Source organism: Eurosta solidaginis, chromosome 1 (genome assembly GCF_040869045.1).
Source record: "Eurosta solidaginis isolate ZX-2024a chromosome 1, ASM4086904v1, whole genome shotgun sequence".
Lineage (NCBI taxonomy): Eukaryota > Metazoa > Arthropoda > Insecta > Diptera > Tephritidae > Eurosta > Eurosta solidaginis.
In genome coordinates, this window is record NC_090319.1 from 32,510,812 (window position 1) to 32,526,541 (window position 15,730).

The 15,730-nt window shown below is 36.5% G+C and overlaps 1 protein-coding gene across 11 annotated transcripts in view; it reads right to left on the reverse strand.

Annotated features, from left to right (window-relative positions):
• Window positions 1–15,730, reverse strand: part of wrd (well-rounded) — a 197,715-nt gene that overhangs the window by 52,656 nt on the left and 129,329 nt on the right. For 3 of the 11 annotated variants that reach the window (XM_067784922.1, XM_067784912.1, XM_067784905.1), the window contains exon 2: window positions 13,347–13,866. The exons of the other annotated variants lie outside the window; for them this stretch is intronic. In XM_067784922.1, coding sequence (XP_067641023.1) covers window positions 13,347–13,866 — 520 coding nt within the window. The remainder of the gene's footprint in view (window positions 1–13,346; window positions 13,867–15,730) is intronic. 11 annotated transcript variants of the gene reach the window in all.

A 15,730-nucleotide genomic window follows, 5' to 3' on the forward strand; every position in this document is an offset into this window, starting at 1 on the left:
AATATATAGCTTCTCCAATCCAATTGTCAGCCTTACCTACCCGGGACTCTGGCGACCGTAATTTCCCCATTGGATCTAGGGGGTGGGAGTGCCGTATGGCCTAGAAAGTTTCAAGGTACCTAAGAAAATACCAAATCGTTCACGAGATGGTCGGGCTAGTACCTTAATGGTGCTTGTTACCGGAACGTACCGGATCTGCATCCGGCAAAGGACCATCAACATCGATAACACTCCTCACGGCCTTCGGAGAGTGTCCTCACAATAACAACAACAACCTAAAAAGATCTTCCTACTTACAGTTTTTGAAAATATATAACCTTTGACATTTTCCTTCACGCCAGCTATGGCAATTTTGAAGTAAAAATATGCTATATGAGATACAACTGTTCTAGAGGGCATGTTCGTGAAACGTCTAGACCTTAGAAATGCGCGACTGAGAGAGAGAGAGAGAATGAGACTGAGGAATCAGTAATAAGTTTGATTTAAACACGCTATAAGTGAAGTATAATTATAATTGTGAAGTACTACTCTCAAAGTAGTCTAATAAAGACCATTTTGCAATACTGAATATTGGTGTTATTTATTCGACAGTTCAGCGATTCGAACGTTAGCAGAATGTGCAAAATTATCAGGAATTTCCCAAAAATCGTATACAATTAACATAAGGGGAATAAGAGGCACGAGACAACATTAAAATAATACCTTTTTGCAGATTTGGCAAATTTTCCGGTAGCAGTGACAGTTTTGCTACAGCGACTGAAAGATAACAGTAAATCGCAACCAGAGCTTCCAAGCTGACTTCAGCGTCTAGTTTACCTCTCTGAAGTTGGCAAGACACTTTTTACCATATACTACTCTAGAGACGGCTACACAAACGCCCTCGCATGTTATTGCAAAAGCAACACTAATAACTTTTTCATCGATTCATAATGTAGCTGCTAATTGTTTCGCAGTGACAAAAGCTGGTATTGGGTCTGTGATTGCAACTATTGGTAAGCTTGAATGTGACTGCGGTTTCTATTAATTTTCAGTCACATTAACGAAGGAAAATCGCTGCGACTGAATGTCACAGTGACTGAATTTTTATTTTACACTTTGACCTGATGACATCCAATTAACTCAGTTATGCAGTCATTTCTATACTAATTTTACTTACATAAATATTCATCACTGTAAATTGTAAGAGGCCTAATGAGAAATCCAAAGAACTAAATTTTTATATTAACTCTTGGCCTGAAGATTAACAATCGTTTTGTTGTTGCGTTTCTGTCTTGTTGTGGGGAAAATTTCTATTTTTAAGTAAAAACAAGTGCACTAAACCTATTGCAAAAAACTTTCCGCTTTTCTGAATATTTATGCCGCAATAATATTCACACACACAATACATACACACTAGGGTGGGTCAAATTTATTGTTGAAAATGCACATCCAGTTCCTGAATCCATGGGTCATACTGAGTAATATTGTCCATGGGACCATAGGTCTGAAATGAATTTCGAGCCTCCCAAATTTTGTTAGAAAATTTTATATTAAAATTTTCTCACTTGATTAAGGAGGCTCGAAATTCATTTCAGACCTATGGTTCCATGGACAATATTACTGAGTATGACCCATAGATTCAGAAACTGGATGTGCACCTGAAGTTTTTTTCCCCATACAATTTGACCCGCCCTAATACACACACACGCGTTATGCACTTTTATAAAGCTTAAGATATTCATAGACATTTAATTTGAGAATTTTCAATTGACCAGCAAGAAACAAACAAATAAAAACAAACGTCAATAAATTGCACTATGGGCAAGCAGGAATGCTTTTGTGAGCAAAAATTTGACGACAAATTAAAACATTGAAATACTTGAAAAAAGAAGCCGAAGTTCGAAGAAAACGACAAAGATGAATACAAGGCGAAAGAAGAAATTAAATTATTAAGATGACGACGAATACCATGAAAAAGACAAAAACGAAAAGAAAGTCGAAGCAAAGATGAATATGAAGACGAAGGCTAAGGGATAGACGAATACAAAAGTGATAACAAAGACGAAGTTTAAAAAAGGCCAAGAAATAGCCGAAGACAAATATGAGGCACAAAATAAAGACGAAACGAAGAAAAATACGTCAGTGCATTTTCTTGCGATGGATTGGGGGCAGGCATGGGAAGTTAAGCGAAATGCGAATGAATTCGATGTAAACGCTTTCAAAGGACTTATTTGGAAGGAGGCGATTTGCGGGCAGTGCAAGTGTAGCATAAGGGTGCACAGTATTGAAGTTAATTTATTTGGCAATTCTGTAATATGAACCTATAACAAATGAACAAGAAATCATCAAATTTGGCAGAATAGTTTAGAAATTGTTCGATACAAACTAACTTTACAATTTCTTATATTTTTATATACTTCATTCCCGTTGTGTGGTGTGATTTAAGTGATAAGGTAAACCAGGACCAATTCAGGATAGTTCCGAAATCATTTCTTTATCGTTTGAGAATATTTTCGAGACTTCGTCCTATAATTTCGGCATATAATTGGAATTGTTTATGGATCATTTCTGGGTTGCTTTCAGGATAGTGTCTGTTTTATTTCGAGAATATTTCGGCATCATATCTAAATTATTTTGCGATCATTTTTGTAGCATTTCTGGGTTATTTTCGGGATTTGGGACTTTCAGGATGATTTCGGAACTATTTTTGTGTTTATATCGGATATGTTTACGGATTATCATTGAATCATTTCTGGGGATATTTTCAGTATAGTTTGGGAATTATTTAGTGTCTATGTCGGTTGAGTTCGGAATTGTTTTCTGGACCATATAAGAACTATTTTGGGACCATTTGAGGATTATGCGTGGATAGTTTGGGAATCATTTCGGAACTGTTTTAAGACGATTTATATCGCACAGTGGCGTAGTGAGGAGGGTGGGAGCAAAGGGGACATCCTGCCGGGAGCGCCAGATGCTCCGGAAAGATAACTTCCTGGATAATTTGTATTTTTATTATAACTGATTTCTGGAAAAAATTTTCTATACTAAAAAATGCATGCATATATCCGGAACACTTGCGACAGGTTGTTGAATAATTGAAAGCATATATCTTTCTCTCACGTTCAACGTTACGATGGGAATTATTAAAAAATGCTACAACAAAAACTGTGAAACGAGAATCTGAAACACGATGGCGCGCCAAAATACAAGCCGTTAGCGTTATAGTCGATGGGCTAGAGATTGTAGTAGAACACTTAGAACAATTAGCAGAGGACACTAACACCACAAGTGAAACCAAAAGCGAAGCTACAGTTCTGTTGCAAAGTATACAAAATTTTAGTTTCATAACATTAGTACATTTCTGGTATGAAATCTTAAGGAGGATTGATCTGGTACAGCTCAGATTACAAGATCCGGGGACGAATTTTAGAGAAGCGTATCATGATCTTAAATCATTAACGACTGAACTATCCAAAATTTGACACACTCTCTGTGAAGAAGCGATAGAAAAAGCGAAGTCTTTTTGTGAAAAATGGGATATTGATATAGTAAAACGAGTAAAAAGGTGCCGCAAAATGGTCTTTCCGCAGAATGTGAAATTTCTCGCGTTATGAAAAAAGAAAGAAGTACAAGATTTACACGACTAAATGACCTTAATTTTAAATTTGGATTTCTCTTAGATGTTTGAAATCTGTAAAACAAGGATAATAACGACTTAGAAAGAAATTGTAAGAGCTTAGGTGAATTTTGTAATACAGATTTCGATGGAGCAGAACTTTTTATCGAAATATGTGACTGCAAAATATTACTTAAATAATAATACGCGAGTGGTTTTTCAAATACTCTTGACTATCTCAGTATCAATTGCTAGCTGCGAACGTTCATTCAGCAAATTAAAACAGACATATTTACGATCAACGATGGGGCAAGTTCGCCTATGTGACCTAACATTATTAAGTGTGAAAAAAGAAAAATTTGAAATGATAAATTTTGATGATATCAATGATATATTTGCTTCCTCAAAGGCAAGCAGAATTTGCATATATATATTAGTTTTACTAATGTATTATAATGATATTATTATAAAACGAGCCGGACCCGTACGCATCTTGCGCAACCAATAAAGTTTCTTATCAAATATCAACAGAAATCCGCTGTTCTATCAATCAATTAAAACTTACTGCTTGCGCTGCCATCAGGCGTATGGTAACAACTGCCGGTAATGCAGTGCAAATATTCACAATAGTGCCATAGTACAAATAGATTTATTTGTATGCTCACAATCGTTTATTTTTAGCTAATTATTTTAATAAAATATAGCTAAACAAAAGCTCTACGACCAAAATTGCCCAAAGCTCGCCAATAGCCCGAATCTCCACCTTTATAACCAAAATTTTATTTATAGATTATAGTAGATTTGATATCAGAACCTTTTCACTGGATAATTCCTGGGTTATTTCCGGTACCTCTGTAGGATCATTTCAGGACTATTTCAAAATAATGTTGAAATTGTTTTCGGATCACGAAGGCTAAGATAAATGCGAATATGAAGACAAAAAGAGGAAAAGAAAGAAGCAAAGAAAGTCTCAAATAGAAAAAGGCAAATGCAAATTTGAAGGCGAAGACCAAAATTATGGCAATAAAGAAGACATAGACAGGGAGTTGAGGGGCTTGGAATATTCCAGTGGTAGACATACTTCGTAAGAGGCGACTAAAATCCACATACACGAAAGTTCGAGGGATAAAAACAATATTTCCCAAGTATCTGGTACCAGAGACGTTGCTAGTACCGGAGTGTTCCGGATTTATATCCGGCAAAGGACTGCCAACATCCGAAACACTTCCCAAACCTTCGGGAACTGTTTTTGTGACTACAGCAGCAACAACAATAGCGAGGACAAATGCAATGACCACTACTACAAAATGGTATTGGGTGGTTCAGAAAACAAAAATAAGAAGAAACCGCAGAGATTGTTTGTGCGAAAGCTTTCCTCTACAGGGGGGCTTGTAGAGCGGCCACCCCAAAGCAGGAAGGAACACTCACGAGGAAATAATCTGTACGCCCTTCGGCATAGAAGGCCTGTCAGTCACGATAGAGAAATCACGAGGGCTGAAAAGTGGTGAAGTCAAAGATGACGCCACATACAAGAAGTGCTCAACCTATGCCTTTCACTTTGCAAGAGGCTGGGTATACCAAGTCAGACCCCGTGCTGAACCCTTTTTCATCTTACGTTCGATGTCCATTTTCCAAGCTAATCTTACGGTCTATGGCCTCTTGGTAGTCAGTTTCGGTTTAGTCTGACACTTGCAAGATAACCAAGAAAATCTGGCCGAATTACGATAGTAGGAGAACAGAGAACCTAGCTCAAGAAAATAAATCTATAGAATCACTGCCACAATCACGGGACACTGGCCGCTTGGCCTGCATGCTGAAAAAATTGGAGATCACTCTTAACAGTATTCTCAGAAGATGTGGCGAAGGGGGCAGCAAAAAAAAACATACTCGCACTACCTAGGTTTCTAACTAGGGGAAATTTTATACTGCCGAAAATTAAGCAAGTAGCCAAACACTCTGTAAAAGGTATCAGGATATTCATTGTCCGTATCAAATGGTTCGAACGACTAGCCATACTAACACAGCACCAATTGGTTCCAGGACAAGTGTGCATCAAAATGGCGTCCCGTGCGCTACATAGGCTCGGATCTTTGGCATCCGGGCGGCACAAGAACCAACCAACAAACATATAATGGTTAATCTCACTGGAGTCTAATTCAAATGGTACATTTTGTTTTAAACAACTTTTGAAAACGCACTCAACACGACGGTCCCATAGTACATTTGCAAGGCGAATGTACGCTTCTGTGGCCATATTAATGTAGCCGGCTATTTATGTTTTTTTGTTTACCTATTTCTCCCCATTTGCACATTGATGTCAATGCGCTAATTTTAAAACAGCAAAATATTGCAAAATTGCAGTTTATCGTTGATTTCTATTTATTTGCTACCAACACACAAAGCTTAGCAAGTGCTTTTCATAAAAAAAAAAAATACGAAAGTAAAGTAAAAGATAAATAAAAACAAGTAAGGACGGGACTGTCTTCGGATGTGCCGAAGACTTCATACCTTTCATGAATGGGGCTGAACAATAATATTATCCCGTTCATAATCTCCAAATAATCGGATGTATAAGATAAGAAATATATAGTGAACAGATGTACATACCTAAACGATTTTTAAGATAAATAAAAAACAAAAAATGGCAAAAAACCCCCTTATCTGAACGATATATTATATATAGCTCCGATCGAAATGATTTTTACGGGAAATCTTCAATGATATATTAGAATATATATCACCAAGTTTCACGTTTTTATATTGGAAATTAAGGGAGAAATTGCCAAAAATCTTTCTATCTGAACGATCGGTTGTATGGGATATATACTATATATAGCTCCGATCAAAGTGATTTTTTCAGAAAATCTTCTATGATATATTAAAATATATATCACCGAGTTTCACGTTACACTTTCTAAATTAAGGGAGAAATGGCCAAAAATCTTTCTATCTGAACGATCGGTTCTATGGGATATATATATATATATATATATATATATATATATATATACCTCCGACCAAAGTGATTTTTCAGGATATCTTCTATGATATATTAGAATATATATCACCGAGTTTCACGTTTATACTTTCTAAATTGCGGCAGGAATGACCAAAATCGTCTTATCTGAACGATCGGTTGTATAGGAGATATATGTTATAGTGGTCCAATCCTACCGGGTCCGACAAATGTCTAATATAATTTGAGGGACTAGTTTGCGTTCAAACAGACAGACGGGCGGACAGACGGGCATGGCTATATCAACTCAGTTCGTCGCCTGATCAATTCGGTATACTTAATGGTGAGTCTATCTTCTATATTTCTCAATGTTACAAACGTCGGACCAAAGTTAATATACCATTTCATGTTCATGAAAGGTATAAAAACAGCAAACCAAACTGAACTCGTTCAATGCGCTAGTTTATTGCTTCGCCTCTATGTTATGTATTCGCCAGTGACTTTTATAAGAAGGTACTCTATTAGACACAACAAAATAAAAGCAATTAATGAGACAAAAAAAAAAAGAATGAACTGAAACCAAAGTTATACGTTATTAGTATACGGCTCTATAGACAGACTTAGGTTAGGTTAGGTTGAACTGGAAGGTCAAGAAAGACCTCACATAGACTGAATGTGTCCATAGTGTTACCAGAATTTGTTTGACGACCAAACGGAAGAACCCCAATCAGCTGCCAGGACATATGTTATAGAATAACTCCGTCCTCTTGGCAAATACTAGCAGTTTTCTAGAACCCAGCTTAATTGCTGCCTCGAGATCTGGCAACTCTGCCGCCCCTAATAGCTGGAGCCTTTACTAGCGAACACAGGACATGAACACAGAACGTGCTCAACCGCTTTTCCTGCAGCTCACACTTCCTACACTTGCTGTTACTGACGTGGCCTAACTTATAAGCATGTGACGCCAGCAGGTAGTGTCCAGTCAGTATGCCCATCGTGAGCCTTAAGTCTTCACTCTTCAAAGGTATGAATGAGCCACTTTGTGAGTCTAATATCGTGGACTTTGCACATGATCTTAGAAATTTTGCAGCCCCGCGCTTTTGTCCACGCCTTTAGTGTTTGATGGATCATATGCAACTCCTGTCTCCTTTTTATTTCTCCCAAACGGATTGGGACGTCTATCGTCGATTCAGCGAGTGTTGCACCCTCCTTTGCCAACTAATCGGCCTTTTCGTTACCTTCTATCACTTTATGACCGGGCACCCAGTAAAGATGTATGGTTCGGCCTGAGCGAAGTGTTTTCAATGCTTCTTTGCATTCCAAACACTTCTTGATGAAGTACTGTGTGAGATTATTGCCTTAATCGTAGCCTGACTATAAATATATATATTGACGCGACTGTATATTGAGCACGCTTCCTTCAGAACTTCTGCTGCCTTCTTCACTACTATAATTTCCGCCTGAAAACCGCTGCAGTAATCTGGCAGCCTGTAGGATCTACTAATTTGACGACACAGTAAACAGCAGACCCAACCCTTTCTATTAATTTGGAACTATCCGTATACATGTAAATATATGTTATGTTCTGCCATTTCTGCACCCCGGCACCAACCCACCGGCCCAATTGTAGCCCCAATATCTCTTTCGAAGCTCAGGCACGGGACTATATATTCCGTTTGCCCGATATTAGATGGTGCTATACTGTTTTGGCCATCAGGCTTGCACTCAAGCTGCACCGAGGCCTTAAGCCTTGTTGCCGTTGCTAGCGCGATGTTTTTGGCCGTTAGGTCTGCAGGCGGGATGTGTAGAATGGCATGCAATGCTGCTGTCGGCGTAGTTTTTAAGGCTCCCGTTATGCTAATCATTGATACTCTGCATACCTTCTCAAGTTTTTTGGTATACGTACTTTTTTGTGATGCTGTCCACCAAACAAGAACCCCATAGTAAAGTATAGGTTTGACAATTGCCGTAAATACCCCATGATAGAGTTTGGCTGATAGGCACCACGTACATCCCAGCATCCTCTTGCATGCAAAGAGTGCCACGAAGGAATATATAGGCAGGCTTATCTGAATCTAATTTTTTTTGTTTATAACAAATAAGGTAAAAACGTAAGGTGAGAGAGTAAAGAAGGATAATTGAAGCGAAAGAAACAATTTAAATGAGATGGGTAGAGTGACAGAGAGAGAAGATTAATGATCTATAGAAATATCTTAAAAGAGAGAAAACAGTGGGTGTAAAGTAGTGCTATTCGAAACTGAAGCTGTGAATGTGTTAGAAGGAGCATTCTGATCGCAGTGGTAGGGGTTTAGTCGTTAATCAACGAGCAATGGAGCAAGAACGACACATTCTTTGCTAACATTCAAAAAATATTTCGTAAATATGCTATTGTGACGAATATTAGCATCACTAAGTGATACTAACATCACTAAGGTGATACTAAGTAAATAAAGGCACAAAAACAAGCTGCCACTCTAAACAAATCAATCATCACTTATACACATACATACGAGGCAACGGAGAGATACTCCCAAACATCATCAGCCGAAGAGGTACTCACATATATACACGCATATGGCTACAAACTACAAATATACATGTGGCTAGTAACCAAGCATAAATTTAGCCAAATTAGTAGACCTTATGAGCACTTGGTGAACGAGGAAACCGAGAGTATAAAAGCAGCGCAAGCTGGGGCATGACTAATCAGTTTTTATTTAAGCACGCTATTGGTTGTGAAGTATATGTGCTATTGTGAAGTACTCTTAATGTAGTCTAATAAAGACCATTATGCATTATTGAATTTGGAGTTATTTATTTAACAGTTTAGCAATTCGAACGTTAGCAGATGGTTTGGAATAAGCCGAACTCCCCAAAATTCGTTACAATATGATAAATATGAATATTATTTCATTAAATGAGAGTACCGAAGAATTAAAATAAAATATAATGCTAATTTAAAAGCTTAAAGTTACGTGCTTGAATTTGTTTTTTTTTTAAATATGTTATTTTGAAATGCGAAAAAAAAGTTTTCTCTGATGACTAACACCTTCAATTAACGAAAGAGCGAAGCAACCCGTGTGATCGAATCTGCTTAATTGAGAGAGAAAGGGAGAAATAGGAGGGAGGTGAAAGATTAGGCATAAGACAAAAATTAAAGCGGGTACTCAAAGGAGTTATGGAGAATGAGAATACGCGAATAATCCAGAGAGGTGTGGAAGGAAGTAAAGAGGAGAATCATAGCACAGCACCGACTATTAAGGAGGGAGCGAAACAAGCTGATTAGTTTGATTGTAACAAATTGCAAGTAAGTTGTGGTGAAATCAGTACAGAATGAAAATGTACTACTATTGATGGCGATTGAACTAAAGAGCGGAAACATGACAGGGCATATGAAAGTAATAAGATAATGTATAGGAAAACCCGTATTGTAACTACTTGATTCAATGGCCCCTACGTTCTGAAAATCAGCGAATCTATAAACTGGCCCTGACTCAGAGGTCTGACTTAAGGATAGACCAAAATTTGATGACGAAAACACGCGACCTGCCACCTACATACATGAATATAATGTGAGGGCACACTACCTCGTCAAGCGGGGTGTTTTAGCAGCATTCTATGGTCCAGAACTCTTCTGTGGGCTCACAAAGCCACACACTAGGGAAACATTTTATATAATTATTATTATTATTAGTAAGGATCGTAGGCTAGTTAGACCTAATTATGTTTGGTTCAAATAAACGCTTTATTTCACCTTCTTGCCCAACGTTTCGCTGAATATACCAGCATCATCAGTGGCTACAATATTTATTTTTTCATGAAGTTGAAATAAAGCGTTTATTTGCACCAAACATAATTAGGTCTAACTAGCCTACGATCCTTACTAATACTCAATTGAAACGGACCGCAAAAACAACAAAATATTATTATTACTATTGGTGGCTGATTAAGCTAATTAAGAGTGCACAGTATTTAAGACGACTTGGTAATTCAGTGTCACGAACTGATAACACATTAACAAGAATCATCAATTTGGTCAAAATAGTTAAGAATTTGTTTGGTACTAACTTTACGATTTATTAAATACTAAAACTTAGATATTACAATCCCCTTGTGTGGTATGATCCAAGTAAGTAAACCAGGACGAATTCAGGATAATTTCGAGATCATTTTGAGATAGTTTTTGGCATCGTATATAAATTTGAGGGTGTTTAAAGATGGTTTCGGAAGTGTTTTTGATATTATCGGACAATTTGGATTTTTTTTCCAGAATGGTTTTGGGAACTATTTAGCCACTATTTCTGAATAAGATGCGCCTGCAAGTTAGAGGAGCTTGGTATACATCAGTGGTAGGTATGCCCGTCGTAAAAGCCGACTAAAGTCTAAAACCCGTTCCTGGGCTGTGCGCTAGGCTTGGGACCTGCCCTCTCTAATGAAGCCAAGCAACAAGCCTTGGATGAGATCTTTTTTTCTGATGACGACCACGGGTACTATTTTAAAGACCATGAGTTGAATGCATATACCTGGTTGATGCCTGTTGTAAAAGCTGACTAAAATCTAAATCCCATTCATGTGTTGTGCACTAGGCTTGGGACCTGCCACGTTAAAGCGCTCTCTAATGAAACCAAGCAACAAGCCTTGGATGAGATCGACCACGGCGACGATTATGTATACCATGAGTTGAGTGCATGTACCTGGTGGATGTCTTCGTCAATGAAAAGGCCGACATTACCGTCATACAGAAAGCATGATGGACGGGGTAAGCGAAGAGGACGAAAGGGCCTTGCGACGTCTACTACAGTGGCCATATGAATAAACGCGCAATTCGGGACCAAGGCGTTGGTTTGTGCTGGGAACCATCTCGGTAAGGATTCGGAAGGACCTCTCCGAGCCATGCCAAAAAAAAACTATGCTTCAGACAAGGCGACTCCCTTTAGTGCGATTTCTTTAACATAATGCTGGAGAAGATTATGCTAGCAGCAGAACTTAACCGTGATGGTAAAATCTGGCGTGAAATGTACAAAGCGGCCAAAATAGCTTAGTCGGTTAAGCACCAATTAATGATGATTTCCGGACAATTGAAATTGTCTTCGGGATCATATCTGAATTACATCGGGAAAATTTTACGATCATCGCTGGATGGTTAGCGAGACTGTCTCAAGATGATGAATTGCTTTCAGGATTTGATCGGAACTTTTACGGGATTATCTCTGGATTATTCCTGGGTTCGCGATCATTTAGGGAATATTTCAGGATATTTTCGAAATTGTTCTTAAGATCACTTCGGGAAAGTTTCAGGATAATTTTGCGATTGTTTCAGCATTATTTCGGATTTTTTTTTTAAGATCATAGTGGTACTGATTTTTGGTTATTTGTGGACTATCTTGGAATTATATTGAAGTTGATCTTCGGGCTTTATCGCGATTGATGTTAGGCCAATTTCAAAACTGTTTCAGGACTGAACCTTTTTGATTTGTCTGTTGGAACACTCAATTCAGAATCAACAATTTGTACGAAGTTGATTCACCAGCTATTTGCGATGTATACAAATTGAGAGAAATATCGGTTGAATTGATCCATAATTGCATGCATCTTAAAAGTATTGCCCCACACAAATAATAGCCTTGTTTTTCTATTTCGTGCATATACATCTGCACTTAAACTAAGTGCATAACTTTATTCACACTTATGAAATAGGTTTTATAAACACCTGTACATAGGTACTTCCAAGTCTCATTATGTAGTTTTTATCGACTTTTTCTTAATATTGTGACGAATATTAGCATTACAAAGTGATACTAACATCACTAAGCGGTTGTTAAATGAAGGCACAACAACAATAAAGCAAGCTGCCACTCTTGCGTACGTAAACAAATCAATCAACATTTACGCACATACATACAAGGCGACGGAGAGATACTCACAAGCGCATGTAGTCATCGGCCGAAGTGGTGCTCACATATACACACGCATATGGCTACAAACTACAAATATACATGTATATGGCTGGTAACCAAGTATGAAGTTCACGAAATTACTAGAACTTAGGAGAAATGGGTGAACGAGGAAACCGAGAGTATAAAAGCAGCGCAAGCTGAGGTATGACTAATCAGTTTTGATTTAAGCACGCTATTGGTTGTGAAGTATAAGTGTTATTGTGAATTACTTTCAAAGGAGTCTAATAAAGACCATTTTGCATTATTGAATATTGAAGTTATTTATTCAACAGTTTAGCGATTCGAACGTTAGCAGAAGGTTTGGAATAAGCGGAAATTCCCTAAATTCGTTACAATATTTTACGATCCCTAATTTAAAAAAAAAAAACGAAATGTCAACAGAGGATATATAAGTATTGTTATTATTTTTTTCACATATGCGGGCCAGTGCTGTCAAAAGTTTGTTTGCGATATGCGCAATTGTCAATGAGTGTTTTTTTTTTTAGTCGTATATGCAGATGTATATACATGAACAAAAACACTAAGTAAATTCTCAGATCATCTACATAATCTTATTTAAAGATAGAGAACATATGTATATATAAAAAAGAGAAAAATTTAAATGCATTTTGTGAATAATGAGAAGGAAATAAAAATGTATAGCAAAAATTATTAAGAAAAAAAATACAATCTACATGAAAACATTTAACATGAGTACTTAAAAAATAAAAACACAGTAAAACATAAACAAAATCGTTGACTATCGCAAATTGAAGTGTTGACAGCATTCAGCAAACAAACAAAAAATAACGAAGACAATTACAAAAGTAAAAAAAAATATTAAATTGTAGATAAGCACCTCGTAATAACGGCAAGGGAACGGCTGCTGATGTTGTCGTGGTAGGTGAATGAAATAAATTGCGATCACGTGCGCGTCCAGGACTACCAGTGATCTGTTGTAATGTTTGTGGCGATAAAATGCCGTTACTGCATGCATTATCAATAATTTTGTGGTTGCCATTGCCGCTGCCGCCATTATTTGACGCTTCATCACCACCATTTTGAAAATGTGACGCTATCGTATTATTTAATCTGGTTGCCAATGAATTTGGACCATTTCCGGTTGCAACTGCATTATTTTGATTTGCTGTTGATGCGCTACCAATTCCCAATGATATACTTATGCCAGTGACTATATTTTGTGCCACATTTGTGTTAACACCACCACCACCACTGTTGGGTGCAGAGTTTGTTCCCACTTGCTGTGCTCCTTGACTGCTGCCATTAAATGTGCTCGTCGCTGCTGCTGCTGCTGAATTTCCAACATTTTTTGTGGCATTTAAAATAGTTTTAATTGCAGCAGCAGCGCTCACTGGCGACTGTTTTGTTTAGGCCAAACAAATTTCACAATTGTCATAGGTAGGCGGTGGTTACAGCATTTATATTTTAGTTGTTATTGTTGTTGTAGAATTGCATATGACAGATGATAGTCGTGTGACAATGGCAATGAATGCGAAACGTGAATTTTTTTTGCAACAATGTGGTTGGTTGACAAGAATCGCAATGAGTTTTGGCATTGTGCGTGTTGTTGGTTATGAGGCGGCAAAATTTTTTTTAAATTAATTTTACGTTTAGATTTAGAATTAGATCAATTGGGAGATAAATGAGCATACATTTTAATGCTAATACAATTACAAAATTTTGAACTTGAAATTTTATGCTTACAATCCATTCTATAAGATATGCTATAAGTGCTCAAAAAAATATGTAGGTAGACACAAAAGTTAAAATTACAAATATATGACTAAAAACGAAAAACGTAATGTTTTCTAATAATTAAATTATATTTAATTTTTTTTACTCTGATCATTTTATTAAAATTTTTTTTTCATTCTTTAATTTTTTATATTTTAATTTTATATTTTATTTTGTTCTTTTATTTTTGTTTATTTCTTCTACTTTTGTTGCTTTTTTCTTCTTTTTTTTTAATGTGTTTTTTTTTTTTTTTTCAATTTCATTTTATTTACTATTATTATTATTATTTTTCTTAAATGTGTTAATTTTGTTAATTTCCTAATTTGTATACCTTTCATGAACATGAAATGGTATATTAACTTTGGTACGATGTTTGTAACGTTGAGAAATATAGAAGATAGACTCACCATTAAGTATACCGAATTGATCAGGCGACGAACTGAGTTGATATAGCCATGTCCGTCTGTCCGCCCGTCTGTCTGTTTGAACGCAAACTATTGCCTCAAATTTTGAGATATCTCAATGAAATTTGGCACAAGGATGTATTTTTGTATTATATTAGACATTTGTCGGATCCGGTAGGATCGGACCACTATAACATATATCTCCCATACAACCGATCGTTCAGATAAGACGATTTTGGTCATTCCTGCCGCAATTTAGAAAGTATAAACGTGAAACTAAGTGATATATATTCTAATATATCATAGAAGACATCCTGAAAAAATCACTTTGATCGGAGCTATATATAGTTATATCCCATACAACCGATCGTTCAGATAGAAAGATTTTTGGCCATTTCTCCCTTAATTTAGAAAGTATAAACGTGAAACTCGGTGATATATAATTTAATATATCATAGACGATTTTCTGAAAAAATCACTTTGATCGTACAACCGATCGTTCAGATAGAAAGATTTTTGGCAATTTCTCCCTTAATTTCCAATATAAAAAGTTAAACTTGGTGATATTTATTCTAATATATCAAGAAAAAATCATTTCGATCGGACCTATATATAATATATATCCCATACAACCGATCGTTCAGATAGAAAGATTTTTAGCCATTTCTCCCTTAATTTCCAATATAAAAACGTTAAACTTGGTGATATTTATTCTAATATATCATAGAAGATTTTCTGTAAAAATCATTTCGATCGGAGCTATATATAATATATATCCCACACAACCGATCGTTCAGATAAGGGGGTTTTTGCCATTGTTTTATATTTATCTTAAAATCGTTTAGGTATGTAAATCTGTTCACTATATATTTCTTATCTTATACAGCGCATTATTTGGAGATTACGAACGGGATAAGATTATTGTTCAGCCCCATTCATGAAAGGTATGAAGTCTTCGGCACAGCCGAAGACAGTCCCGTCCTTACTTGTTTTAGCTTCCTTTTAATTATTTCATATTGTTAAATTCTTCTAAAGCTTTTTTCCAATTTTTTTATTTGTTCCAATACACGTTTTTATTTATTTT